This window comes from Elgaria multicarinata, chromosome 12, assembly GCF_023053635.1.
Source record: "Elgaria multicarinata webbii isolate HBS135686 ecotype San Diego chromosome 12, rElgMul1.1.pri, whole genome shotgun sequence".
NCBI classification, from domain to species: domain Eukaryota; kingdom Metazoa; phylum Chordata; class Lepidosauria; order Squamata; family Anguidae; genus Elgaria; species Elgaria multicarinata.
The window spans coordinates 16,236,134-16,262,112 of record NC_086182.1 but is presented as its reverse complement, the minus strand read 5'-3'; the positions used below and the strand labels follow the sequence as shown (position 1 = coordinate 16,262,112).

The 25,979-nt window shown below is 46.9% G+C and overlaps 2 protein-coding genes across 2 annotated transcripts in view; both read right to left on the bottom strand.

Annotated features, from left to right (window-relative positions):
* Positions 1 to 3,462, bottom strand: part of LOC134407363 (G protein-coupled receptor kinase 5-like) — a 101,650-nt gene extending 98,188 nt beyond the window's left edge. The window contains exon 1 of the mRNA XM_063139095.1: positions 3,075 to 3,462. Within this exon, the coding sequence (XP_062995165.1) occupies positions 3,075 to 3,126 (52 nt within the window). The 5' untranslated portion in view covers positions 3,127 to 3,462. The remainder of the gene's footprint in view (positions 1 to 3,074) is intronic.
* Positions 3,463 to 13,717: 10,255 nt separating this feature from the next.
* Positions 13,718 to 24,986, bottom strand: LSM1 (LSM1 homolog, mRNA degradation associated). The gene is made up of 4 exons (XM_063138902.1): positions 24,838 to 24,986; positions 23,380 to 23,448; positions 16,436 to 16,551; positions 13,718 to 14,281 (listed from the first exon to the last, which is right to left on the bottom strand). The coding sequence occupies exons 1-4, from the start codon at positions 24,881 to 24,883 to the stop codon at positions 14,111 to 14,113; spliced, it is 402 nt and encodes a 133-aa protein (XP_062994972.1). The 5' UTR covers positions 24,884 to 24,986; the 3' UTR covers positions 13,718 to 14,110.
* Positions 24,987 to 25,979: the final 993 nt, after the last annotated feature.

Genomic DNA, 25,979 nt, shown 5'->3' with positions numbered 1-25,979 from the left:
CCTAGGAAATGTGCTGTGCAAGATGCATCCCTGAAACAATGTAATTCCTTTGCCCAAGCAAGTGGACATGGATCAGCCTTCCTCTATTTTGTGTAGAGGAAGGAAGGAAGGGAAGGGCTGTAGCTCAGTGGTAGAGGATGTGCTTTGCATATAAAAGGTCCCAGTTCAAGTCTTGGCATCTCCAGGTAGGACTAGGAAAGACACCCAGTTGAAACGATAGATAGCTCCTGCCAGTTAGTCATAGAAGCATAGAATAGTAGAGTTGGAAGGGGCCTATAAGGCCATCGAGTCCAACACCCTGCTCAATGCAGGACCTCAATGTGTGACCTCGTTCACACAACAGGACAAACCAGAATATGGGCTGAGTGTTGTCGTTGAACCGAGGGTTGTTGTTGAATTGTGAGTGGTTGTGTGGTCCGAACTCAGCTGAGCTAACAATCCACGGTTGTCGTTGAACTGTAAGTTATGGTTGAATTGTGGGTGTTGTGTTGTGTGAACCCAGCTGTGCTAACAAACTGTGGTTTATTAAGCATAAACAACCCACAAAGAAAACTCATGGTTTCTTGTTCAGTTATGAGCTATGGGTTGTTCGTTAGCATGGTTGGGTTTGCACAATACAACAACCCACAATTCAACAAACAAGCCACGATTCAATGACAATCCACGATTCAATCCGTACTCTGGCTTGTCATGTTGTGTGAACCCAGCCAGTGTGCTGGTCAGGGATGATGTCAGTTGCAGGCCAACACATTGGGGCTGGGGCACCTGGCTGCAGAAGGCTGCGGCCTCAGTACCCAGCAGTTCCTCACATTCCCTGTTGATGCCTCTAACCCATTCCAGGATGGTCCCTATGGGAAACGCCACCATTCACTCAGTTCCCATGCTACCAACATGCCTACTCAATCAGGGCTTTCTAGGGAATGTATCTTGCAAACCTGAAAAAATACAGCTGTTTTGAAGGATTGCAACCAGACAGAATATGTGGCTCCAGCTCCCAACAAAATTAGTCATTCCAAGAGGCCCCAAGCTCAATTACAAAAGGTTTAGGAATTCAGGAGCTGGGATTGTTTTCATTTTTAAAGGTTATGTGGGGACAACCAGCATTTCAGCACTGTATCGCATCTCCCTCATGTGTGCCGTTCATTCAAAATGGTCAAGAAGCTGTTCTCATCATCACACCGGCAGGCCTTGCGATGTCTGGCTGGGGCCAGAAATTAAAGCTATCAAGATAAGAATGTCTCTTGAAAAAAACACAGAGAGAACAAGCCCCTTAGACCCACCATGTCAACATGTCCCAGCGCTCCAGCATGGCAAACTGGATCAAGTCGACATGCCGGGTTTTGCTGCATCTTGTGAAGATGCTCAGCTCTGCAATACAGATGTAGTAGTCAAGAAAAAGCCTACAGTATCTGTTTCCCAAATGCCTGTGAGCTAGGTTTTGCTTTTCCTGTGCCCATCAAAAGAGCCCTGCATGGATTCCCACCCCCTCCCAACAACATTTCTAGGTTTTCAGGAGAAAGAGCTTTGAGCGTTGACGAGGTTTCTGTCTAAAGGCAAGGCTAGCATTAGGCTCGCTCATGTAAATGGCAATGCAGTCCTTTCCTGCAGAGCCATCCTGAAGTCACCAGCCCTAAAAAGCACAGTATTAAAACACAAACACACATACAACACATGTATACCTACACACAGTATTCATACACGCCGAACCAAAATTTGCAAACATTTATTAGATGGACACAGATTCCCTGGGATGTTTAGGTCTTATCTTCGCTACATGGATCCACACCAATCTGAAACATACATCAGATTTGGGAATCTGTATATTGTAACTCACGTGCCCTGTCCATGTCCAGTGTCATGCCAACCACTGGCAGCACACTGGAATTAGCGTAGTGTGCCATTTGGGGCATTAAAGAGGGTTGCACTTCCCTGCTCTCGTTTGCAAAAGGTGTTCAATGAGGCCCAGTCATGTAACAGCAAAAGAAATAATAATAATAATAACAATAATGCTGTACATTTGTAATGTACAAAATGTTATGCAGTCTTTGCATTGCTCACCTTTTCAATGACCCAGTAAAAGATGATTAGTATTCCCATTTTGCAGATGGCAGTACAGAATATAGGAGATTGTGCCTTAGTCTAAACCTACAAAAATCCTTAGGGGAAGCGTGGTTGCAACTCTAAGCTAAATCCAGCATTTCGCTTCTCTCCAGTAAAGGATCCTAACACAGGAGAGATGAAATAATATTCCTCATTTTGAACGGTTGGGGATTTTTAAAAGGCTGCTAAATAACCATCACAACCAAAACCTTTGGGCTACTATGCTATGCACACTCACTTCGGAATAAATTCAGGAGAATAAAGCAAGCTTAGGATGCTTTAAATAAAGCATGCTTACGGCCATGCTGCTCATTGAGGATCTCATAAAAAATGGATAAGGTAGTGGCTTTTAAAAATTAAATAAATAAAATAAATCTTTGACCTGTTTCCTATTTGGAAACCCAAATCATAGTTTCACTGGCCCACATGTAAGATCTCATCAAATGCTGCCCTCACCCAGTGCACTCTAACAGTTTGAGCATTGAGCTGGGACTGGGGACAGGACCCGGGTTCAAATCTCCTAACTCAGCCACCACGACGAAACCATCACAGGCCATCTCTGAGCCTAGCCGACCTGTTAGGGTTATTGTGAGGAAATACACACGTGTGCATGTGTATGTTGGAGAATCGTGTAACTACATCTGAGTTCCTGGTGGAAGGGCAGGATTTAAAAAACAAACAAAAACCCGGGGAAAAAACAAACAAACAAACCAGCAACACGTTACCTTGTATCGTCAACACACCCACCTTTGGGACACAGCAGCACACCCACACCACGGCTCTCAGGCCAGGAAAACCAAGCAAACACCCCATCGCCGCACAGTCACAGCTAGATGCCGGATGCGTAGATCAACTTTGTTTCTGCTAAAATCATTATGCGAGTTCGAAACCGAGGAGCCGCCGCCGCCGCCTCCCCGCTCCCAGAGTCAGAAGCCCAGGCGCACCGCGTTGCTCGGATAGCCCCCGCCTCTTACCTTCTCTGGCTTTGAGCAAGACCGTGTTGGCCACAATATTCTCTAGCTCCATACTGTTCCAGCTTGGAAGATGCTGCGGCACGATCGGGAAGGAAAAAGGAAGGGGGGGGGTTTGAAGTGTGTGTTTGGGGTGGGTGGGGGAGAAGCAGCCGTTTTCTCCGCGATTGTCTTTAAGGTGATGTTTCCCCCTCACCTTCTTAAAAAGAGGCCGCTAATATCCGAGAGGTCAAGGTAACACAGCGACCTATTGATAGATATAAATATATATTCCCTTTTTTTCCTCCGCGAAACCAAGAGGAATAAAAAGCAAGACCGGAGAGAGGGGGTGTGGTGTGGGGGAGGAATAAGATCTCCCTCCCCCCCCCGTCCCGCTTCTGGGAGTAAAAGCCGCAGTGCAATCCGAGCAGAGGGATCCCCTCACCCGATCGATCGCCCCCGCTCACACCCCGGCAGGAGGGTTTGGAGACGCCGGTAAAAATCCTCCCGGGTTAAGCCGTGGGGGGTGGGGGTGGGGTCGGGCGGAGGGGGTGTCAGCAGCGCTGAGGAAAAGCCCCCTCCGCCCGACCCCAGCAGATCATTCCCAGATGGGGGAGGGGGGGAAGACACCCTTAAAAGTCCAGCCCCTGAGATGTCCAGTTTAGGGGCGCGATTGTTCTTCCACGGTCAGTTTAAAAAATTTAAAAAATAAATAAAAGTGGGGGGATCCAGCCCACCCACCCACGCACGCCCCACGCGGGCAAGGCGAGCGAGAGACCACTGGAATCTTTTCTGCCTCGGCGGCAGCAGGAAATAGCATGGACTAGAACGAGACTGTAGCAATCAAACTGGCTACAAAACGTTCCAAGAGGGCGGGGCTTCTGGCCCAGTGACGTCGCCACCCCGGGGGCGGGGCCCAGATGTGTCAACGTTCTAGGAGTTATGTAACCTCCTTTTACCAACCTTCTTCCAAAAAAAAAAAAAAAAAAGGAGGGGGTGGTTTGGAAACGAAGGGGACTCAAGCGCATCCTGGGAAATGTAGTTTGGTAGGAAAACTGGCGCTAGGTTGCACGCTGGAGCAGCCACACAGAAGGCCGGTCAAAGAAAGCGGGAGTGGGGAGGGGCTTTTCAGCCCAATCTAGCCCCGCAGGGGCTCATTGCAAGCGCGTGTGGCCCCAGCTCAGGACATTCTGCGAAGGGGAAGTGGTTAAAAGCGCCTCCGTGTCCCCGTCTGTGCTACATGGCCTCTCCCGTCCTCCTTTTTTCCTTACAACAACCCCGCGAGGGAGGCCTTAGAGGCTAAGAGCGATTGGCTCAAGACCAGGTAATAAAGCAGCCATGGTGAAGGCGTGGCCCTCCGGATGTTCCTGGGCTGTAATCCCCATCACCCACTGCAGCTATGCTGCCTGGGGCTGATGGGTGTTGAAGTCTAACAAGTTCTGAAGAGCAACGTGTTCCTTCCCCGTGCAATAAAACTTTGGGACTGAGCAGAACTCTCCCAGTGCCACTCCTGGCAGACTCCAGCTCCACCAAAGTGTAACCTTATATCTGACTTTCCTAGCCTGGTACCCAACAGCTGTTTTGGATTACAACTCCCACCATTCCTGACCATTGGCTGTTTCTGGCTGTGGCTGATGGGGGTTGAAGTCCAAAACACATGGAAGGCAGCAGATTGAGGAAGGTTGCCCTATATTGGGTGGGGGAGTGTGCCACCCTTCAAATGTTGGACTACAACTCCCATCAGCCCTAGCCAGCATAGCCAATGATGAAGGATGATGGGGGTTGAAGTCCAACAACATCTGCAAGGCTACACAGTCCTCATCACTACCTTGATGAGTAGTGATACACACACCAACCAGAACACCTTTGGATCCTCCAAATCATGACGCCCCCCACCCCAGTACTCTACATTACAAACCTATGCCACATATAACCCCATCTCTCTCTCTCTCCTCCCCAACTCAAACACCAAACCCCCCTGTAAGAACAATGCTACTAGAACATTAAACAGAACCCACAATCCACCCTTATGCAATAAACTGAGAAGGCCCAGGGAGGAAGAATCTTTTTTTTTACTAACCTGCAAAAGTAAAGCAGTGGGTAAAGGTTAGTAAAGGGTGATTAATCTGTGTTCAGTAAATGGGGGCACAGGACCCAAGAAAGAAGCCACAATGCGGACTTTTTTGTGGGGGAGCATGGGGCTAATGAAAGGGGGCTGGGCTTATTTGTTTACATTTCTGTATATATTTCTATTTATATTTCTGGAAACCATCCTTCATCAATAGATCTTGGAGTGTTTAAAACCACATATTAAAATAACCAGCACTCAACAAAAACATTACATTTGGAATATTATGATTATAATATCATCACTATCCCACCATCCATAGTCCTATAAAATATACCATCGAGGGTTGAAGCCCAAGATCAAAGCCAACAAACTCTTTTTATGAATTAAAACACATTTATTATAGCTAACCAGAGGGAGCACTGAAGGGTAGATAACTCAACAAAGCACCAAGGAGAAGAAATACATTCAGGATATGCACTGCTAGGATTCTTCCACACTAAATGTATTTCTTCTGATTGGTGCTGCCTGGATGAACTCATTAGCTGTAATGTTAAGATCCATCTCCAAATTGACTTAAGTCCACGTAGAACAGCCATGCAGGAGGATAGAAAACATGTTCTATACCCATTCATTGAGACAATACAAATAAATATTCCTTTTGTGTATGAAAACCTACTTCTCTTCCCTCCCCCCCCCCAATTAGGTAGTGCCCCCCCATTTCTCCCACATGGCTAAATATAAAGTGGAGATGGGATAAAAAAAATGTTTGTTTCTTTAAAACAGTGCCGGGGGGGGGGGGGGAGGAATCAGAATTCCTCTTCCCCCGTTTTTGTTGTTGCAAGAATATTGGAATTACCACCAGTCCAGTTGCCCAGCCAACCCACAATTCGTCCTCGCCTCTTTACTCACCCAGATCAGGGTTGTTTCAGGGAGAAGCAGAAAAAACAAAACCCCTTTTCTAATTTTTCTGCTCGCAGGAAAGAACTGCTCCTTCTGCTGGAATGTCAGGTGACCATATGGAAAAGAGGACAGGGCTCTTTAACAGTTGTATTGAAAAGGGAAATTCAGCAGGTGCCATTTATAAGCATGCAACACCTGATGAAATCCCCTCTTCATCACAACAGTTAAAGCTGCAGGAGCCTCTGCCCTCTTGACCAGATACGAGAGAGAGCAGGGCCCCAAAATAGCAGACGAAAAGACAAGCATAGCAACATAGAAGAGAACTCAGAAGCCAAAGGAAACAGACATGAAATTGGAGAAATTCCTGGAGGAGAAGGCTATCAATAGCTACTAGTCCTGATGGCTATGTGCTACCTCTAGGATCAGAGGCAGTAAGCCAGTTGCTGGGGTACATGGATGGGAGGATGCTGTTGCATGTCCTTCCCTTACATTATTTAAATTTAAGGGGGGGGGGGTAATCCCAAAGGTACTAAAAACTGCTGGCTAGGGCGACCATATGGAAAGAAGGACAGGGCTCCTGTATCTTTAACAGTTGTATTGAAAATGGAATTTCAGCAGGTGGCATTTGTATGCATAAAGCACTTGATGAAATTCCCTCTTCGTCACAACAATTAAAGCTGCAGGAGCCCTGTCCTCTTTTTTATCTGGTCACCCTCATTTATATGGGAAATTATTTCAAACTGGGAAAGATGGGCTTCCCAGGATGTTTTGCCATCATAAAGAGTGGATCCCTGAACTACTCCTGCTGAAGGGGCCTGCTCCCTTCTCTCCAGTCCTTTAAGGGGAGCATACAGAGTAGAGAGTCCACAACAGGGAGGTTCTTACTTGAGGTTGCTGGCTCCCAGTCTGCTAAGCCACTCGCTCCCATGGTGGGCTGCCATACTTGTTGCAGCCTTCTTTCCAGTTCCTGCAACTCTTTGTGGAACTTCTAATTTTCCTGCCCGTTGGCCAGCTCCAAACTGACAGAAGTCTTTTGATTGTCAGCTACTGATTCAAAGATCTTAGAGTCCAAGTTATTTTATTTCCTGTCTACCTCAATTTTCCTTGCCAATCCAGATTGGGAGTCCTGTAACTGAGCTTCTAGGTCAGCCTTAAATCCCTGTAGTTGATGGTCCAACAAGGCTCTGAGATCCTGGTGTGAAGCCTCCAGACTTTGATTCAGCTGGGTTTCCAAATTGGCCCTGAGGTTCTCACCAAGCTGCCCCGAGGCCTCTATGTGCTGCTGATTCTGCTGCTTCAAGGCCTCTGTCTCTGCTCTCCATTCTGATTGCACGGGTACATCTTGGCTCCCAGATCCTCTTCTTTTGTTGTTGTTTATTCGTTCGGTCGCTTCCGACTCTTCGTGACTTCATGGACCAGCCCATGCCAGAGCTTTCTGTCGGCGTTGCCACCCCTAGCTCCCCCAAGGTCAAGTCTGTCACCTCCAGAATATCATCCATCCATCTTGCCCTTGGTCGGCCCCTCTTCCTTTTGCCTTCCACTTTCCCTAGCATCAGCATCTTCTCCAGGGTGTCTTGTCTTCTCATTATGTGGCCAAAGTACTTCAGTTTTGCATCAATTCCACTTCAAACACCAGTGTTATGCTCCAGTCCTGAGAGGTGTGAAGTAGCAGGGACTTCAGAGCTCACTCATGGCTTCAGTTTCTTAGGACGAGGTTGGAGGCTTGTGGTGTTTCTTTTATGAAGTTTTATTTACACTCTGTTCAGTGTCAAGGCAAACCCTCCTTCCTCCTCAGCTGCCCAGCAGACCTCTTTGCAAAACAAAAGCCACTCTCCTTTTGTATCAGATTCAGCCTTCCCCAGATTCATTTCTTCCTAACCCCTCAGGCCTTATGGGACAAAAGGTTGCCCATTTAGGAATCACAGTGTGTATTTAGGAGGGGAATCCTAAATCTCTTTTACTCAGAGACACTGTGTTATAAGGGTTCCCTGGAGGTAAAGACTGATCCCCAAACACATAACAATTCAATAAACAAAAAACCTACGGTTTATAAAACAACGTTAAGGATGTACACTTTTCCACCAAGCACCAAAAAGCAGGGAAATTGGGAGTTAAGGCTCACCAGCCTTAACACCACATCCTCCCTAGAGGCAGAAAGTACCAGTGAAATTCTCATTCTCCCAAAGCAGTTAAACCATGAGGACAGGATGGAGAATAGAAAATGCAGAGGTGACTGTGGGGTTGTGGAAAACAGATGACGAACAACTTAGAGCCACCTACCCTATTTCTTCGATTCTAAGACACACTTTTTTCCCCATATAAACATCTTTAAAAATGGGGTGCATCTTAGAATCGCGGGTGTGTCTTAGGGTTTTTTTTTCCAGTTGGTGGTACTGAAATTAGTGTGCATCTTACAATCGATAGTGTCTTACAATCGAAGAAATACGGTACTTCTTTTTTTGTTTAGAGCAGCCCTTCCCCAAAAGGTTAGCTTCTTTCCACCTGGCTATCCCAAAGCACATATCCCATATGACTTGGATGTACTTTGGAATAGGCAGGTGGAAAGAAGCTAACCTTTTGGATGGATTTCTCAATGTGAGCTAACAGTGTAAGGTTGCAGCATACAAGGCAAATGCAGTTTTCGGAAGCAGTATTTTAAAATGCATTTAAATCTCTGATGTGGCTATTACATGTGACTTCCAAGTCATATGTAATAGGCACGTCTGAGATTTAAAAGCCCCCACCACCACTTAACGCCCCCTCCCACACCACTTACCTGCTCCGTTGCTGTCGGGCCTGGGCTTGAACTGAGCTCCCTGGTCAACCAGGAAGCAAGGCCGCAGGTGCGGCCTTCCTTCCGGTTTGACCAGGGAACTTGATTCAAGGCTGCACCCGGCTGACATGGAGCAGGTAAGAACCACCCACCCCGGCCTGTCCCCTTACCTGGCTCCGCTGCCACTGTACAGAGTACGGCGGCAGCAGATCCAGTCAAGCCCACCCCCTGCCCACTTCACTTACCTGCTCCGTCGGCGCTGTGCCCAGGCTTGAACTGAGCGCCCTGGCCCAACCAGAAGCAGGGCTGCACCTGCGGCCTTCCTTCCTGGTGGATCCGGGGGCTCAATTTAAACCCAGGACCAGCGCTGACAGATTCAAGCTCGGTGGGATGTGGGGGTTGCCCGGGCCCGCCGGAGAAGGTAACTGAAGTGGCTCTTGCAGGACAGGGGGTTGGTCTACCTTCTCTGGCGTCAGTGGGCCTGGTAGCCCGGGCCCGCTGGAGAAGGTGACTGAAGTGGCTCAGGTGGATGGGGGGTTGGTCTACATTCTCCGGAGGCAGCAGGCTTGGTAGCCCAGGCTCGCCAGAGAAGGTAACTGAAGTGGGGTGGGGGTTGCCTAGACCAACCCCCCATCCCGCAAGAGCCACTTCAGTCACCTTCTCCGGCGGGCCCGGGCTACTAAGCCCCCTGCCTCCAGAGAAGGTAGACCAACCCCCTGTCCCGCCAGAGCCACTTCAGTCACTTTCTCCTGTGGGCCCCCCCGGCGGGCCCAGGCAACCCCCCCACTTCACTTACCTTCTGCGGCAGTAGCGGGCCTGGGCTACCAGGTCCGCTGCTGCCATAGAAGGTAGGCCCCTGTCGCGGCGGGCCCAGGCAACCCCCTCCCCACTTCACTTGCCTTTTCCGACGGTAGCAGGCCCAGGTTTAAATTGAGTCCCTGGCTCCATCCTGGTAGAGCCGGGGGCTCCATTTTAACCTGGGCCTGCCGCCGCAGGAGCAGGTAAGTGCCCCCCCATACTGCCGCCCCCCCCCCCCGGTGGGCCCAGGCAACCCCCTCCCCACTTCACTTACCTTCTCCGGCAGCGGCGGGTCCGGGCTACCCTCCTGGGAAGCTTATGCGCATGCGTTAGCTTAACAGCTTCCCATAGACTAACATTGGACACAAAAAATAATAATTAAAAATAAACGGAAATGATTTTTTTAAAAAGAAAGGCCATTCCACCAACGAGAAGGACAGGGGAACACAATCCTACTATTGGATTGCATGGTAAAAGTCCCAATTCAGAGCTTTTTGTGCGCAAAAAAAGGTCCCCAACCCGGAAATATGTGAGTCCATTTGAAACAGAGAGGCTTTCTCCCCTTTTGTAGTTTGAACTAAACCACCCTGCCCTGAATACTTCACCAATCTTCTTGAAATGTGCAGGGTATGTAAAACCAGCATTTCTTTCTGGCAGGTCTCCGTTTCAGAAAGATTGGTGAAATATTTTTCATTTTAGAATGCTAGGTAGACCCACCCCCCAGTAACTCCTTTTAACATGGTGGAATGCTCTTTTTACTGACCATCCTTAAGTACAGGGAAGACAGCCGTGTTCCCTGTAATACAGAAAACTAGAGACTGTCTGAGGGATCTGTCAGTCAGGCTGTGAGCTTACTGAAGTTACCTGGTTGGGGACCCCCGCCCCAAAATCCCAGACAGGGTTTTAAACCCCCCTCCCTCGCTTGGCCATAAGAAATCACAAGACTCCTCTTGCTGGTCTGAACAGCTTAACACAGCCTTCCTGAACCTGGTGTCCTCTGGATGTGTTGGACTGTTAGATGTGTTGTTGGACTACAACTCCCATCATCCACAACCAGCATGAGTTGTAATCCAATACATACGGAGGGCACCAGGTAGTGGGAGGTTGACTAAAGCCTCACATTAGCAAAATTTACTTACCGTGGGCGGACACATAAACCAGCCGAAATTAATAAACTTAAAAATGTTGGACTGAAGTACTTGAATCCTCCCACTGGCTTCATGGCTAGAATTTTAAGCAGTGAAAGCAAGGGGATTTGAGAATTGTTTATTGTTACATAAGAAGAGCCCGGCTGGATCAGACCGAGGGTCCATCTAGTCCAGCACTCTGTTCTCATGGTGGCCAACCAGCTGTCGACCAGGGACCAACAAGGCAGGACATGGTGCAACAGCACCCTCCCACCCATGTGCCCCAGCAACTGGTGCACACAGGCTTACTGCCTCAGATACTGGGGTAGTACATAGCCATCTTTGTACTGCAGGATCTTACCTAGGTTCAGGTATTCAGAAAGAATAGCAGTAGAAAGAACACTTGGCGTGAGGGTGAATACAGACAATCTTCCTTTAGACCTGGCTGAGACATACTGGAACCTGAGGGGGCAGAGAGCAGAAATCAAGAGAAACATGGCAGTGACCCTGTTCATATGACATGCTAAGTCAGGGTGGTTAAGCATTCTGAGCCAAACATTGGGCCCGTTCAGAAGGCACCTTAAACCACGGCTTTAACCGCAACGAATAAGGCTTTTTGCTTTGTTCACCATGGTTAAAGCCGTGGTTTAAGGTGTCTTCTGAACGCAGCCCATCTTTCTAGCTTAACCATCGTGGTTAAAGCCATAGTTTAAGGTGTCTTCTGAATGGTGCCATTGTTGCTTAGTGGCTACATAAGCATGGTTTAAACACTTTCACTAGCCATTTGCTGTAAAAGGGTTAGTGGCCTAACCATGGCTTAGTGTGTTGTCTGAACAGGCCCAGTCTTTATATTAGCAGAGCCCCTAGGTGATACTATGCCACTTGGCTTCAGCTGAATATTTTACCTAGTCAGTGCACTACTGAAAATTAAGTCTCTAGCTTTGCTAATATAAAAATGGTCTCTATTTCTGCTCTCTGTCCACTCAAGGACCTGTGTCTCAGCAAGGGCAAGAGAGGGTGTGTGTGTGTCAGGCATTGCTTCTTTCTGCCAGAATGTTAGGAATTATCTGATACCTGCAATACCTACAAGTGACTCATTCAGCCTGCAATTACCATTTGCTCTCCCTTTGGGATACTGCAGACCTCAGGACACAACTTCTGGCCTCATTTTTGAACTTTTCTGTTACTTGCTTCATCCTCTGTGTCTAATACCATCTGGTCCGATGAAGAGTCCTGGAGAGCTCAAAAGCTTGCACAATCTTCTGTGGCATTTTTGGTCAGTCCTAATGAAAGTATTGCTTAACTGTGGGTTTTGGATTTTTCCTCTCCCTGCTGCCCTGGAACGTAATTTGACAGCAGTTAGACAGCTTATATCTCTTGTCAAGGGATGGGAAACCGTTTAGCTCCCAGGGCGCTGGATTCTTATCTGGCTCACTCCTTGGGGTATAAACACCACCAGGAAGCAGACCCTCCTTCCCAAAGCCCACCCACCCCTAAAGAAAATCATAGGAGGATTTCTCCATGCAAAGGGAAGTAAGAGAGATTGTTTCTCTGCAGAGAATTTAAACTCCATGCAGAGGGAATCAGATCACTGCTGCCTCTTTCTGCAGGAGCCTGGTTTGATCACACCTTGCACTTCCTGCCTGGGGAAGGAAGAAAACCAAGCCAGCTCAGACGCTCTCCAGCCCCACTTCCTTCTGTGGGAGTGGGCTTTGGGGACAGCCTTGCTAGAAGCCCCACAGGCCAACAGTTCTGGCCAAATTAGCCCATGTTCTGGACTTCTGCATCCCTGCTCTAGTCCAACTCAGGTCTGGATCACCCACAAAATATCCTCATCCAGCCACCTGCTCCACTTGTCACATGTATTCCAACTCCTTTGATTTAGCTTGGACAGGCTGAGTTTCCACTTCGTTGCAATTTGAACCAGCTCCTGGTGTAAGCAGCCTTTAAGATGCCGTAAGTGTCATAGCAACTTTTGTCTTCACAGCAGCTTTGGTGATGACCCAATGCATTTTGACACCTGATGCAGGAAGCCCAAATAGCACTCCCAAGGATGGATAATACAGTGGTGAGAAAGTTTGTGAACCCTAATAATAATTTCGGAAATATCATAGTTTTAACATGATAGCATTCGTGAATCAAAACCAGTCCTCCTCTAATTATCCAATAGGGTTCATATTAACCAATTCTGTGCTTTGTAAAATAAAATGTATAAATTAGACAATTTTGTGTGTGCAGAAGTGAACCCCTGGTTGCATCAGCTCAATTAAAGGGAATAATTAGAACCTGGTGTTTAAGTAATTAGATCTTCAGGGGTAAGTTTGGAAGGACCCACCCTATAAAAGGATCAGAAACTTTGTGAGTTTGGTCTTCACCATTCAGTGGTGCGGAAACACATCATGCCACGATCAAAAGGACATTTCTGAGGACCTCTGAAAAACATTTATTGCTGCTCATCAGTTTAGAAAGGGTTACAAAACCATTTCTAAGGATTTAGGGCTCCACCACTTCACTGTCACACAGTCTACAAATGGAGAAGATTCAAGACCATAATCACTCTACTAATCACTGGCACATGATCCAGGAAGTCAAAAAGAACCCCAAGGATCTGTAGGCCGCTCTCGCCTTGGCAAATGTGTGATCAGAAAAGGACTGAACAAGAATGGGGGACACAGGAGAATAGCCAGGAGAAAACCACTGCTCTCTAAAAAGAACGAGCAGGAAGAGCTTTAAGCTAAAATATGGTGGTATTTTGGCCCAACCCACTGGGCAGGGCTGAAGGCAAACAGGGCGGAGTCTGCACCCTGACTCAAAAGACTGGCCCTTCTAGGCTGCCCCTGATATCCCTTCCCCATTCGATTCAGAGGCACTGCTGTCTGCTCGTCCCCAGACCCGTTCTTAAGAGACCAAGATTCTTTACTCCATTTTCTTTGCCACTTGAGAGAAAAGCACTCGATGATCGAAGAGACAGGCACAAACTCTCAAGAGGGGCTCCAGGTTCAGCAACACCCATGTTCGGAGTCAGCTTTTATTTACATATTGGGGCAGGAAGGTTATTGCCACAGCTTCCTATTCCCAAAGCCACGTAACAGAAAGAAGAAGAAAAAACACGAAAGAAATTTTGTCCCAAGCCAGCACACTTAACAGCTGCTCCATCACGCTGGACGACGTGAGAAGGCTGGCAGTTTCTTGTTTTCAGGAACAATGATTTTGTGAAGAGGAAACAATACATCATGATTAAATTGTGCTCTGCACTTAGTGTGTGTGTGTGTCGGGGGGGGGAGCATCACCCCCAAATAAAGAAGCTGTCCATCACAAGAGGCCCTAAACACATGACCTCTTCAATTTGACCAGTGCTTGGAGGCAGCTCGCAAACATCGGGGCTGAACGCCTAGTATTCGTCGAGAGTATCGGCCCGTGGGATGGCGAGGCCCCGCTCCTTCAGCGCTTGCACTTTTAGCTTCTCCGACTCCTGCTTGGCTTGCTGCTCGACCCGTTGCACTTCCAGGATCTCCTCAATAGACACTTGCTGCAAAGGAGTGTCGCTTTCTTTTTCCAGGTCCTACAATAAAAGGAGGGGGTGTCAATCAACATGGTCATTTCCAGGCGGAGAAGAGGAAGAGGGTTAACCCAGAACCAGGGATGGTTCAGGAATCTGGTCCCTGTGAAATCCAACGCAAACTGCCCTGCTCCACCACTCTGAGAGACTGGAATACATTTATCCGTGAGATTTTGCACTTCCATGGACTTTGATGCGCAGTACTCAGCTCAAAAAAATAATTCAGAATACATTTAAAATGTGTATTTTGATTAAAATGTGGTTTAAAATGCATGTATTTAGATAATTTAGATAAATGAATATATTGAAATAATACATTTAGAATGCATATTTGGGGAGAAATATGCTCAAAAATACATATTTAAACACACACACACACTAATGCAAAAACAGGATAGAACAGATGTAGGAGCACATGATAAACTGACTTGGACCAGAAATAAGACTGGTTCATCCATCCCTAAATACAACCATCCTGGTAGTACACCACCACAAAGGTTGGGTTGAGCAAAGGTCAGGTTAAACATGTGTAGAAAGAGAAGGACAAATTTAAACAGGGTTAGGTCTGGTTCACATGTGATGACAACCTAGAGTATGGGTGGAGTGTAGATTGTTGTGTGTGAACCCTTCACTGTGGTTTAACTATGGGCTGTTAACCATTAACAATCCAGGAAGAGAACTCATGGTTCGTTGTTGGGTTGTGGACTCTGGGATGTTCATGTTTAATAATCCATAGTTAAACCACAGTGCAGGGTTTGCACATAATGACAATCCACAGTTCTACAGCAACCCATGATTCAACCCATACTCTCTTGAATATGGATAGATAGATGGATGAATGAATGGAGCAAGGGGAGACAATCTGTTGCGCTCCACTTTTATAGTCTGACAATTGGCCATCCTAACTGGGGTTTATGAGAGTTGTAGCTGAAAATATCTGAAGGTCACCAGGTTAACTTATTCCTGGGTTAGAGAGGTTGGCCTTAACATTTTGGTGCTGGCCTCTAGGAAGCTGAAGCTTTTACTCCCAGCCTTGTAAAAGATTAATATTCTTAAAAATAATAATGTTGGGGTAGGTTAGAGTCAGGCTGTCTATCCAGCTGGACATCAGGAAAAACTTCCTGACTGTTAGAGCAGTATGACAATGGAACCCATTACCTAGGGAGGTTGTGGTCTCTCCCACACTAGAGGCATTCAAGAAGCAGCTGGACAACCATCTGTCGGGTATGCTTTCGGGTGGATTCTTGCATTGAGCAGTGGGTTGGACTCGATGGCCTTATAGGCCCCTTCCAACTCTACTATTCTATGATTCTATGTTCAAGAAGACAGATTGTGAGAATTTGACCACCAGGCTATTTTAGAGAGGAGGTGAGTGCTTATATGATGAAATGCATCTCCACACAAATAATAATAATAAAAAATCCTATGCACCTAGAAAACTAGCAGGAAGAGGCTGGGTTAACACAACATGCTAACTTACCCAGGGTGGGTTGTTATTGAATCATGGGTTATCATGTTATGCAGTGCTTTTTCTGCAGCGTGGGTTATTGTGTTGTCTGAACGCAGTGCGTTTTCCACAGGGTGACTTATTAACAGTGCCGTGTGGCTTGTTAACCCCCTGAACAACCCATCAACAAGCCATGTGTTCTCAAGGTGGTTTGCTTAAGAAAAATAAACCATACTGCAACTGCATGGTTAACAAGCCACTGTGCAGAAAACCCACTGTGTTCAGACAACACGGTAACCCATGGTGGGTTAGCATGCTGTGTGAACCCAGAAGGCTAGGCTTGAACTTCTACCCGGTATATTTAATCTTCAACATTTCATAGGTCCTAGAAGCTCACTGGTCCTTGTTGCACCATTTCAGGGTTCAAAAAATTATTTCTTTTAATGCATAAAACTGTGCTTCTACGGAGAGCACCCCAGCTATGTACGAACCACTACTGATTTTGGCGGTCCTCTTTTGCTTGCAGACTGATAGGCATGGGATTATCTAAGTTAAGTATTAGAAGGAATGGTTTTGGAGGGGCCCTACCAGAGACTCACCTTTGGCTAGGACCAGCCTTTCTTCGCTATCAAAACTGAATGCAGTAACAAATACCTCTGCCCATTAAGCCCAAATGAGCACATTCATGAACAAGGGAGCTTCTTACTTACAATTTCCCCCAGGAGTACGACGTTTTCACCTCTCACCACAAAGATGCCACGAGGGATGTCGCCGTATTTCTTGCCTACATGAATGCGCTCCACTGTCTGGTGCAACACCAAATTTGCTGCAGAGTTCAGGAAGAGGAAAGGGAACAGAGATGGAAATAGGACTGAAATGTGTGTCAACTGAGAACAAAAATATGTCACCAGCAACATTCAAGATGCTTTCTGGTTTGGTGCAACTGCATTCTAAGAAGTTCACTGAGCAACAGCTGCTGTCAAAAGTGTGAAATAGCACCAGAAGCAAGAGAAACTATGGCTGGGTTCACACAACACGCTAACTCACCTAGTGTGGGTTGTTGAACCGTAGGTTATACTGTGTTGTCTGAACGCAGCCCTTTTTTTAATCGTGTTCTCTGAATGCAGTGTGCTTTCAACAAGGTTACTTGTAAACCATGCAGCATGGCTTGTTAGCCACCTTGCACAACCCAACAAGCCATAGTTTCTCAAGATGGCTTGTTCAAGAAAAATAAACCACACTGTGGAAAACGTGCTGTATTCAGACAAGATAACCCACCTGCGGAAAACACACCTTGTTAAGACAGAAGAAAAAGCACTACACTCAAACAACACAATAAGCCATGGTGGGTTAGTGTGTTGTGTGAACTCAGCCTATATTCCCCTTATTGTCTGACATCAGTATTATTTTTAATCATTATTAAGCTACATTTGCTTCTTAGGACAGGTTGGGTTAGAGTGGCAGGCTACTGGAGAGAGGCAGGTTCAAATCCACCAACTGGAATCTGGTGGAAAAGAAATACGCTTGGAATTAAAGTAATCTGAGCCCAGGAATTTGTTTTTGCCAATCAAAACTGGGTGGAACTCACAATCCTTCAACACACATAAACATCCTATTTATCCCCAAGGTTTCTTCATGGGGGGGCAGTCTCAATGTGTTGATGCTATTGTCAAACAACTGGGATTAAAAAAACCTTGCTGATCTTCTGCCAAGCACCCATAGAACTTACCAGAAGATCCAGAACTACCGTCTTCTCACCCAATTTTAAAAAACACATTTTGGGAGAGAAGTGTCTCTCACCAAATGTTCTATAGACCGCTGGCGTTGAGCCACAAAACCCAGCCTTTCCCAACCTGGCATCCTGAAGATGTGTTGGGCTGCAACTCCCATCATCCTCAGCAGCATGGGATGATGGGAATTGTAGTCCAACATAACTGGAGGGCATCGTTGGAGAAGGCTAATATAACACCAAGAAAATGCTGCAGGAACTATGCCAATTCCACTACTTACTGCTGTTCCGCCTTCTCCAACCTGGTGACTTACACATGTGTTGGACTACAACTCCCATAATTCCTAGTGGGAAGGCTGCCCTAGTTATAAGCTTATGCTAGTTCAAGGGCAATGGCTTTTTGCGTCTGGGAGCTTATTTCAGTCCTATCGCTCCGGTCAACAACTAGCAACACAACCAGCTACATATTTTTAAAGAGGCAATCACAAGGACCTATTAGACAGCTTCAAGAGCTTAGCTAGCCAGAGAATATTTCTTGATACTATATTCAGCCTTTTACCAGGCTTTTAAAAATTACTGAGTGAAGCTTTTATGTGCTGTAGAAGTATAAAAACTGAATTGTTTGGCAAGCAAGACCATAACTATAAACTAGCTTATCTTGAAGAAAGCCAGAAGCTCCCAGTGTGTAAACTAAGTGGAAGATTATTCAGATAAGAAGGTTGACTGCTAGTTCCCAGCTAAGGCCATACAGACAACACACTCATTTGAGATTTAATGCACCATTTAGATGCTCAGAGTTCACATTTCATTCCTGCTCATGCCCTCAAAAATCCCTGCCCTAAGATTACTCAGAGGAATGCTCTATATGCTGTTTTGGTCAGAATCTGTCATCCGATACCTAAGTATGCATTTTTTGTTCATATCTCAATGGCCCAGTAGCAAACAAGAAAGCAGAGTGTAGGAATAAATGGTAAATTCTCCCAATGGAGGAATGTGGGGTCCCACAGGGCTCTGCAACGGGACTGGTGCTTTTCAACTTGTTCATAAAAGATCTGGAATTAGGAGTGAGCAGTGAGGTGGCCATGTTGGCTAATGGAACCAAAAAATTTAAGGTTGTTAAAACGAAAAGGGATTGTGAAGAGCTCCAAAAGGATCTCTTCAAACTAGGAGAATGAGCATCAAAATCACACTCACAGTTAAATGTAAAGCAAATGTAAACTGATGTAATGTTGGGGCAATAAACTTATGGGGTCTGAGTTAACAGTGATTGACCAAGAAAGATCTTGAGATTGTGGTGGGCAGCTCTATGAAAATAGCTCAGCATGCAATGGCTGTGGAAAATGTTTCCCCATCACTGATTCAGAGCATCCTCCAAACTCTGGCTGCTTGTGCTAGCAGCAGTACCTAAGCAGAAGCAAATGGGTTGCATGAACCAGCACACAGCTCATTCATGGTAAGCCAAGATTCTCCGGGATCCTAGCCTACCATTCCACATGAACACGGCCAGTATTTTACTTATTGGCTCATCATATTTGTGCACAGTCAAAGCATGACCAGCAAGAGCATATGAATGAAGCCACTTCCACGGCTGCCAGACATTTCCAAACTAGTACTATAGGATTCTCTTTCACCACATCACTGTTAAATACCAGTGATAAAAAGCCATAAAAAAGGTCACATTTCAAATTTAAAGCTATAAAACCGGAGTTGCTCTGCATCCTATGATATATTAGTTCCTCTTACTTCCTCTGCGCTTATGCTAATGCTATATTATCATCGCCTTTTAAGCATCTATAGAAGTGATTCTGAAAAGCTATTTAGTAGAAGCATATAAATTTTCCTTAGAAATCACTCAGAGCCATCGGGCAGTTAACACAAGAATTCAAACTTTGATAAAGGCCTCAATCCTAGCTTGTTTTTGTAGCTGATGTAAGAAATGTCTAAGAAAGCAATGCTATTGGCTCTGGGGCAACAGGAACACTCAGAAGAACCCTTCTGAGGGCAGAGACTACGCTCTGATCTCGGAAGGATGAGACGGAGATCTGCCCTCCTCCTCACCCTTGCAGCTGGCATAGAAAGAACCATGCTGGCTGCCTTCTGGGCTGGAAAATTGGCCTCTGAGGAGGAGGAAGAAGGAGGGCATTCTGGTGGGCAAGGAGGGAGGGTAGACCAGAGAGGCCAGGATATGAGTTATCCTGAACCACCTCCAGCCTCCTTCCCTCTCCCTACAAAGTGCCTTTGCTAGATGGGATAAAAAAAGCCCGTTCAGCAAAAGTTAGGAAATACATTATTATTATTATTTATTTATATAGCACCATCAATGTACATGGTGCTGTACAGAGTAAAACAGTAAATAGCAAGACCCTGCCGCATAGGCTTACATTCTAATAAAATCATAATAAACAATAAGGAGGGGAAGAGAATGCAAACAGGCACAGGGTAGGGTAAATAGGCACTGGGTAGGGTACCTCTGCCACTCTTGCAGCCTGCAGTCCAGCAGGGCATAAGAATCTCGGAATCCTCCGAGTGCAGAGGCTTCCAAGCACTGAAGGTGCAATCTATCAGATTGCATCCTAAGTTTGTCATGTAACAGAGCTTTGGAGGAGCCATGCTGTTATGGATTTCTAGGTGTGTGTTTTCCCATCAATTATGTTACTACAGCGAAGCCAAATTCAGATTAAACTCTGTTCACCCCAAAATGTAATTTTTTCAAAAAGCGCAGTGCTGGTTTAAAGTTTGCATTATGTGTTTACTCCAGTAAAAACGGAACGAAGGATCTAAGAATCAGTAAACAAATACCTTAAAATGCCGCCGCCTTAAACAGCTGCCAATAGGCACGCTGGCTGTGAATGATGGGAGTTGGAGTACAACATATCTGCAAGGTATCAGGTTGGGGAAGGATGCACTATCCCCCAATGGCTCTTGTAATATAACTTTCATCATAACAGAGAATGAAACGTTACAGCTCAGTTTCTGATAGCAACTAGCAATTGTGATTGCATGGTGTTCGTCATTTATAATGACACTTTGAAGTGTGGCAAAACCTCTTTGATAAGCCTGCTTCCAAGGCAGCCTGCCCAGACCAGTGGTGGGCAGAAAGTACATCTGGATCTACTGGCCATTTGTAGTAGATCAGCAAGGGTTTTGACAGCCCAGCTGTTTGACAGCGGCTGCAGCAACGAAATGACCTCACTGCCCTGAAATGAAGAAAGCTGGGGTAACCAGGACTGGATTTGTGCATAAATGTAAGGTTTGAGAGCTCAATCCAGTTCATATTTGTTCATTCGGAACATATCCCTAAGGCTCTCTTTTCTGTGTCTGGTTGGTGGATTTCAGGCACAAATAAGAAACAAACAAAGCAGATTTCAGAAGGCTGAAGTTTGTCCACCATGTACTGGCCCTGGCCATACAACGTCTGTATTTTTGTTCTTGGGTACAAGCATGTCCTGTTAAGCACCCAGCTCCCTCTAGTGGTACAGCAGACCTCCAAGGCTACAGCATTCTAGAAGGAGCATAAGAAGGCAGCTGCCATGTATCAGGTCAGACTATCCCAGTATTGTCAACACTGACTGGCAGCAGCTCTCCAGGCTTTTAGTGAGATTTCCCCCCCTGCCCACCTGGAGATGCCAGGGATAGAACCTGGGACCTTCTGCATGCCAAATAGGTATTCTACCACCCATCTGCAGCCCTTCCCCTTTTCACCCAGGCAGAGCACGAACCCACAGCCCCTTGCTTTCATACATCTAAAAATATGCTGGTCTGCCATTAAGAAAACAGTAGACACATTTGGGGTGAGCATGGAATCAGGCTTGGGGTGAGGGCACCATTGCAATGAGGAAATCGAAGTGGCAAATAAAACACTTTCTTTAACGCAAAACGGACGTGCTGCTTTAAAAGCCGACGGCAAACTGTTTCACCCATGATCTGAGACTGAACTTCCACTGCTTCTCTCCATGAGCCCTACCACCCTGGCTCCGAGCCAAGTTGGGAGTGTCAGAACCCAAGGGACGGCTGCTGAGGGTCTCAACGTTGTGGCATGACCCACCGACATACGCCCTGTACCCTCCACGGCTGTGAGTTTACCTGGCGGCGGCAGTAGCAGATGGACAGGAAACCACCCTTTCAAATTTCCCACAATGGCCCAGGACGCCTGACATTGCATCCTGCTGGAGCATCGTGGGAAATCCAAAATGGCAACTGCCTGGCCGCCTGCCACTGCCACCAGGTTGGCCCACATCCAATACAGGGAAATTAAAAATGGCATCTAACACCTGTACAGGAAAAATATATATAAAAGGCCCCCCAAGACACGTACCAGTGGTTACCCCTGTTTGGATGCAGGGTTCCCAGTAGCTGCCATATGCTGATGCTGGCCCTGCTGGAAGGAGAGCAATGCTCTCCTTCTGTGCCAAGGTGCAGTATGGAGCAGGTAAATCAGGGAGTAGGAGGAGGCAGATCAGTGGAGGGCTGAGCCATTCCCAATGTCAGCTCCGATGGCTGTGATCTCTTGAGCCAATAAAAAGGGAGGGGGTATCACAGACCTCTCCCCCACTTCAGAAGTGATGGGAAAGCAGCAACCTCTCTTATTGCTTTCTGACTATTCCTCCCCATTGACTATTCCCCCACCATCTTCCGAGCTCATGCGAATGCATTTGTGGACCTCCAGCCCTTTACACCAATTCCCAATTTAAAAAATCACTTCTCATTGTGAGGAACCATCTCCTGTGTTTCCCAAATAAAAGCTCCCATGCACAGACAATCCCAACAGCTCCACAATGGGCCTGTTCAGACAACATGCTAAGCCATGATTAAGCCACTAACCCTTTTGGAGGGAGTGCTTAGTGAGCGTGTTTAAACCATGGCTATGTAGTCACCATGGTTAGGAATGGTTCACACGACATGCTAAGCCATAATATTTAGCTCAAAGTGCTTAATCGCCACGGTTTAGTGGGTTGTCTGAACAGGGCCACTGTTTCACTCCAGATCACCAGCCTAGACTGTTCCCCTTTCTTGAGATCCTTAAGATCATCAACACCTCACGCTCACTTTCTCCCACAAACCCACATCCGTTCTCTCCCATACCAGCAATTCGCAACACCTCCATCCACTCTGCTTTCTCAAAAAAAACCACCCAGGGAAGGCTTTGCAATGTGTTGATCTGAAGGGCTCCTCTTCTAGCTTTGCTCAGGCAGAGAGAAGGCTGTTTCCTTCCTCGTCAGGCATGAAAGGTTTTGGAAAGCATGGGTCTTGCCGGATCCATGCTTCCCAAATCAATATTCCTTCCCTGTGAGTAGGGACCCCTCGCCTCCCCAAGAAGTCAAGAAAGGCTCAGACAGAGCCTATCCAAGTCACCAAGGGCCACACAAAAGCAGGTTGCCCACGACTTTTCTAGATGTTTAGGGGCACTAAGATGAACAGAAGATGAACAAAACTGCCACATTATTGGAGCTTTACTTCCAGAATTGTGTTGCTGTATTTCTTAGTGGCAGATAGGTAATACACTGTGCAGTTAAAAAAAAAAGCTAACTAATAATTTAGCATCTTTATAGCACTTAAATGTTCAAAGCATTTTAGGTAAGCTACCTTATTAGGCTTACAACAACCTCATAAGGTAGGCAAATATCAGGCCTTTATTGAAGATGGGAAGGGGGTTGAGGCTGAATGTAAGAGGCTGTGTTAAGTCCACCTGGCATGGTCATGATGGAAGCAAGATTCTACCCAAAGACATCTTGATTTACCTGCTCTTCGCTAACAGCAACTGCTACAGCTAAGAGAATCAGAATGCAAAGCTTCTCCACCCCAGGCCCCCAACCCAAAAACATATTCCCTTCTTTGGACTCCTGAGCGTAGTCAGATATAGCCCATGCAAAAAGGCCAGTGAAATAAGTTAAAAACAAAAAGCCAAGTAAGCTTACGGTGGCCTACCAAACTGATCAATGCTGCGCAAATATCCAATTAGTGTCCTGCCATCTCGTAGAAGAACCAAGTGTTTCTCTGGAGACGAAGAGGAGAAAAGCTTTATTAGTGGTAGAAGAACTCTTGAATTCAGCTCCGTATATTCTGCACTGAGCAGAAGCAAGTTTGGGGGTTCAAGACTTAAGTGGGGAACTTGATCACCTCCCAAACGCTTGTCACCAAGGTACCAGATTTTTTTTCCCCCATGGGGCAAACTGCTTCGGTGAAGGGAACAATTTAGATGAGGAAAACAGCACTGGGGGGAAAGGAGAAAATGATATCCATGGCCCCAATCCAATGCACACCCCTCTTCCCCCTGCAATCTCACACTGAGATTTTCTCAACATCTAGAGATCCCAGGGAACACAGTTGAACCTATGGAGTAAGCCTAATTGAGCTCAAAGGGGTTTGCATTCAACTGGCCATGTATAGGGAGGGCCGTACTATTACTGATTTTCAAATATGATGGAGAAGAGCCATGATTTGGTTAAATTGGGGAGGCTCACATTCTGGGGCTTGTGGAATATTAAGCCCCGTTAACTTTCTTTGCCTAGTTAGAACACTGGCTGAACACTCACACTTGCCTGCCTGTAGATTAGAAACTCACACAGCCTCCTAACCGTCCCCATAAGAGATCAAAAATGTAGGCAGCTGCGTTGATCCAAATCCACACACAAGTTCTAGCAGTTTTCATCTCCGCCAGGAACAGGTCCTTCATACAACTAATGGGCCTTCTTCATTCCCCATTCAAGACCAGCCCAGCCCAAAATACTTTGCATCATGACAGGGAATATATTGATGCATTCATTCCCCATCCCCAGCTACTGTGAGGATTGCAGCTACGCAAATTCTGAGATGATTGGGGTGGGGGAGATGGCATCAGTGTCAGTAATAATATTTTAAAAGAAAACTGCATCCTTATGAGCAGCAGCTCCATTACATCACTGGTTCTAGCCAGCCATACCCTTTTCCAGGATACCATTCCATCTCTCCCCACGTTTTTCATTCCCTTCTAAGCATGCTCAGCTCTCATTGGACTGTTCTTGGCTCCCCACACTGACGGGTTCTTCTGCCAGGGGTTCTTCTACACCCCCCTCTCTCCAAAAAAAAAGTTTTGTGTACTGTTACGCCGCCTGGGACTTCCCCTAGGCTCCCTCTTGCGCGTAAAAACCTCTGTTTTGGCTCCCGGAAGAGCCACATGCGGAGTTTGCGATCAGGATATCGAACTGCGCGCCCACCCGCGAAACTCGGGGTGGGGGGAAGCGAGGACCCTAGGGCGAGACGCCACGGACATCCTCGGGAGCCGAAGTGGAAGGGGCGGCATTTCGCTTGCTGGGCAGGAGCCACTCGCAGGGCAGGGGAGGCGATTAGGAAAGCATACAAGGCCCCCCATCCCAGCCAGGCCAAGGCGCCCAGCGCAATACTCACTGTCGATGTCCTGGATGAGGCTGGCCGTCCCCGGCATATAATTCATCTTTCCCCCGGACGCAGCGGAAGCAGCGCTGCCGCCACTGCCGCCGCCCGCAGCATCTGCCCTGGAAGGAGCGGAACCAGCCCTCGGCCTCTCCCCGCCCGGTCCGGAAGCACATGCTCCGGCGGGGCGGGGAGAGGGGAGGATCCCGTCGCCCGGCGGGTTCGTGCGCATGGAAGAAGCGAGCGCGCCAGGGCTCGGCCGGCGCCGGTCCGGAGGGTTAAATAGGGCGGCGGAGGAGACGACGCCCGTCTCGCCCGCGCGCAATCCAAGCGGCCAGGCGCCAGCTGCGAGGGTCCGTGCGCCCCGATCCACCAGGCGAGGGGCTGCGTGGGAGAAAAAGGAAGCGCCATTTAAGGCCAAAAGAGACGTTGCTATTTAAGATCTGTGCCTAGCAGAGTCTTGTGGCACCTTAAAGACTTAACGCATTTATTTATGGCATAAGCCTTCAATTAATCCATGAAAGTTTATTATGCTTTAAAAAACACTTTACTCTAGAGAAGGCAAAGGGTCCCCGATCCTGATCAAAACCCCAATGTTAGCCCTACGTAGAGGAGACCCATTGAAATGCATAGGAACTTAAGTTAGTCTCTTTCATTTCAATCGGTCTATTCTACGTAGGACAGTAGACCGATTGGATACTACCCAGGGGGACTGTTAAGATTAGGATCCGCCCCCCACTTACTTTAGAGTGAAAATGAACAAAAGATGTAGCTGCTAGAAACAGGTTTGAAAGTAATGCCTGCCATGGTAGTTGCTTGTAAAACAACAGAGGAGGAAGGAGGGTTAAGAACATAAGTTCCATGGTGGATCAAAATCTAGTCCAGCACTCTGTTCACACAGTGGTCAACCAAGCAGAACAGGTGCAACAGTACCCTCCCACCCATGTTCCACAGCAGCTAGTGTATATAGGCTTTGTGCCTCTGATACTGGAGGTAGCACATAACCATGAGGACTAATAGCCTTGTCCACCAAGAATTTAGCCAACCCCCTTTTAAAGCCATCCAAAGGATAGAAGGTTTTCATAAAAGACTTAAGATGGAGGATTGTACCAGGAGTAATACAGGCATAACTGAGTTACTCTGGATGCACTGCAGAT